Source organism: Penaeus monodon, chromosome 21 (assembly GCF_015228065.2).
Source record: "Penaeus monodon isolate SGIC_2016 chromosome 21, NSTDA_Pmon_1, whole genome shotgun sequence".
Classification (NCBI taxonomy): domain Eukaryota; kingdom Metazoa; phylum Arthropoda; class Malacostraca; order Decapoda; family Penaeidae; genus Penaeus; species Penaeus monodon.
This window is the reverse complement of record NC_051406.1, coordinates 29,455,488-29,457,193: the sequence shown is the minus strand read 5'-3', so window position 1 is coordinate 29,457,193 and position 1,706 is coordinate 29,455,488. Positions and strand designations below refer to the sequence as shown.

At 38.3% G+C, this 1,706-nt stretch overlaps 1 protein-coding gene across 1 annotated transcript; it reads right to left on the bottom strand.

The window, feature by feature from the left end:
* Nucleotides 1–35: 35 nt before the first annotated feature.
* Nucleotides 36–1,651, bottom strand: LOC119586418. The gene is made up of 2 exons (XM_037935140.1): nucleotides 1,246–1,651; nucleotides 36–1,052 (listed from the first exon to the last, which is right to left on the bottom strand). Exons 1-2 carry the CDS (start codon nucleotides 1,390–1,392, stop codon nucleotides 609–611), a joined length of 591 nt encoding a protein of 196 aa, XP_037791068.1. The 5' UTR covers nucleotides 1,393–1,651; the 3' UTR covers nucleotides 36–608.
* Between the last annotated feature and the right edge of the window lie 55 nt (nucleotides 1,652–1,706).

The following is a 1,706-nucleotide window of genomic DNA, read 5'->3' as shown; positions in this document are numbered from 1 at the left end:
CAATGGATGTTATAGTGAGAAGACAAATCTATGACTAAACTGTATGTATGGAATTTAATGAATTGTAATAATTCTCATTACGCAATAAATTATCATTTTCGGGCTTTACAATAACACAAACGATCTTAATCAGTTTCAGTAGAAACATGAACTTTATCCCTACTTGTTACACAACGGCTGCAGAGATTATTACAAGTCCTGAAACTGGCTGGGAGGCGTCAGGTTCATAATGACGTCCAGTCTTTCTTCTGCACTGATTTCTTCCGGGCCACATTTCTGACGAACTAACGGATTTTTGTTTCCGTGACTGTCCCCATTCATTCTTGTTTCAACGGGTTGCTCTACACGCTTCTGTTTCTTGCCCGATTCTTGATTTCCCTCGGTGATATTGCTTAGTCGGTCTGTTCTTATTTTTCTATTATTCTCACCTTCTGTTTCCTTTTCACCGAGTCTTTTTGCTTGATCTTTCAGTATTTCTTCTGTGTTTTTCATTATTCCAGCCCTGCTGTGTGTGCTTTCTTTGGCTGTGTTTATAGTTCCATTTTCAGTATTTGAAGGTATTTTTTCAGAAGTTTCCATTTCTTCAAGTTTTTTTATATTCTTCTTTCTTATCCTCTGTCTGTGTTTTTTTTTGAAAGATCGTTTTTTATTTCTACGCCATTTGTTTCATTTGCATTTTGGACTTGGAATTTTGGTGCTGGAGATCTGAATTTAAATTCATTTTCTGGATGGTTTTTATGTTCATCGAGCGATTTGTTTGAGTAACTATTTTCTTTATTATGTTTGAGGCCAGTTTTACTTTGGCGGTTTTTAGCCACAGGGAACACAACAGCCTTAGTAGAACTCGCTGCAGGACACCCACTACCGCCGTCAGGTGACGGAGTATCTCGAATGTCGACAATGTCGCTCGAAGGAGATAGACGCCCATCCACAATACCACGAGTAAGGTAGAAGTTGAACCTCTCCATAGAAAAGTGGGGTCGTTGTTCATCCAGCTCCCAAGCTGGTTCACATTGTTCATTACCGTTAAACACCATTAATTCTGGGTGAGTCTGCCATAAGGAGAATAGTTATTATGGTAAGTAATATACATTTTGTTTCAGAAAAAAAAACTTAGGTCTGACAAAGTAACTATAGCACACTTGATGGAAAGATAAAGTTAATAAAAAATTTCCTCATATTCTGTCATGCTTATCATTCCTTAATACATAAAATCAACTTAACAAACCGTCGGAGAGAACTCACTTGTAAGAGTTGGTAGATAGCAGAGACAGGCACTTGTTGGGTACGTTTTGTCATGGTCGAAGGAATGACCTCCCGCTGTTGCAAGCCAACATCCCTCCTAAGCGAAGTGAACTCCTCAGCACGCACGCCCTGCCATCCTATGTGCATCGACCACAAGGACAAAATCAGTTCAAAAGTAAATCCTACTAACTGATTGACACTGATGCTTAGGGTCAGCGGATGCTCCTCTTCCTCCAACTTATACGGACGATACCTAAGAAAAGATACATTCAAAGGGTTTATGATTTATGATATATCTTTATAGAGAATTGTTTTGTACATTCTTAATATCGAAAAATACATTCATTTCTATTCTGTAATCTTACATTACATATACCGTCTTCTTTGTCCTTCTAAGAAATCCTGATTGATATTTATCAGTGTCTTAACCGATCAAGACCCACCCAGGCAGGCATATTTCC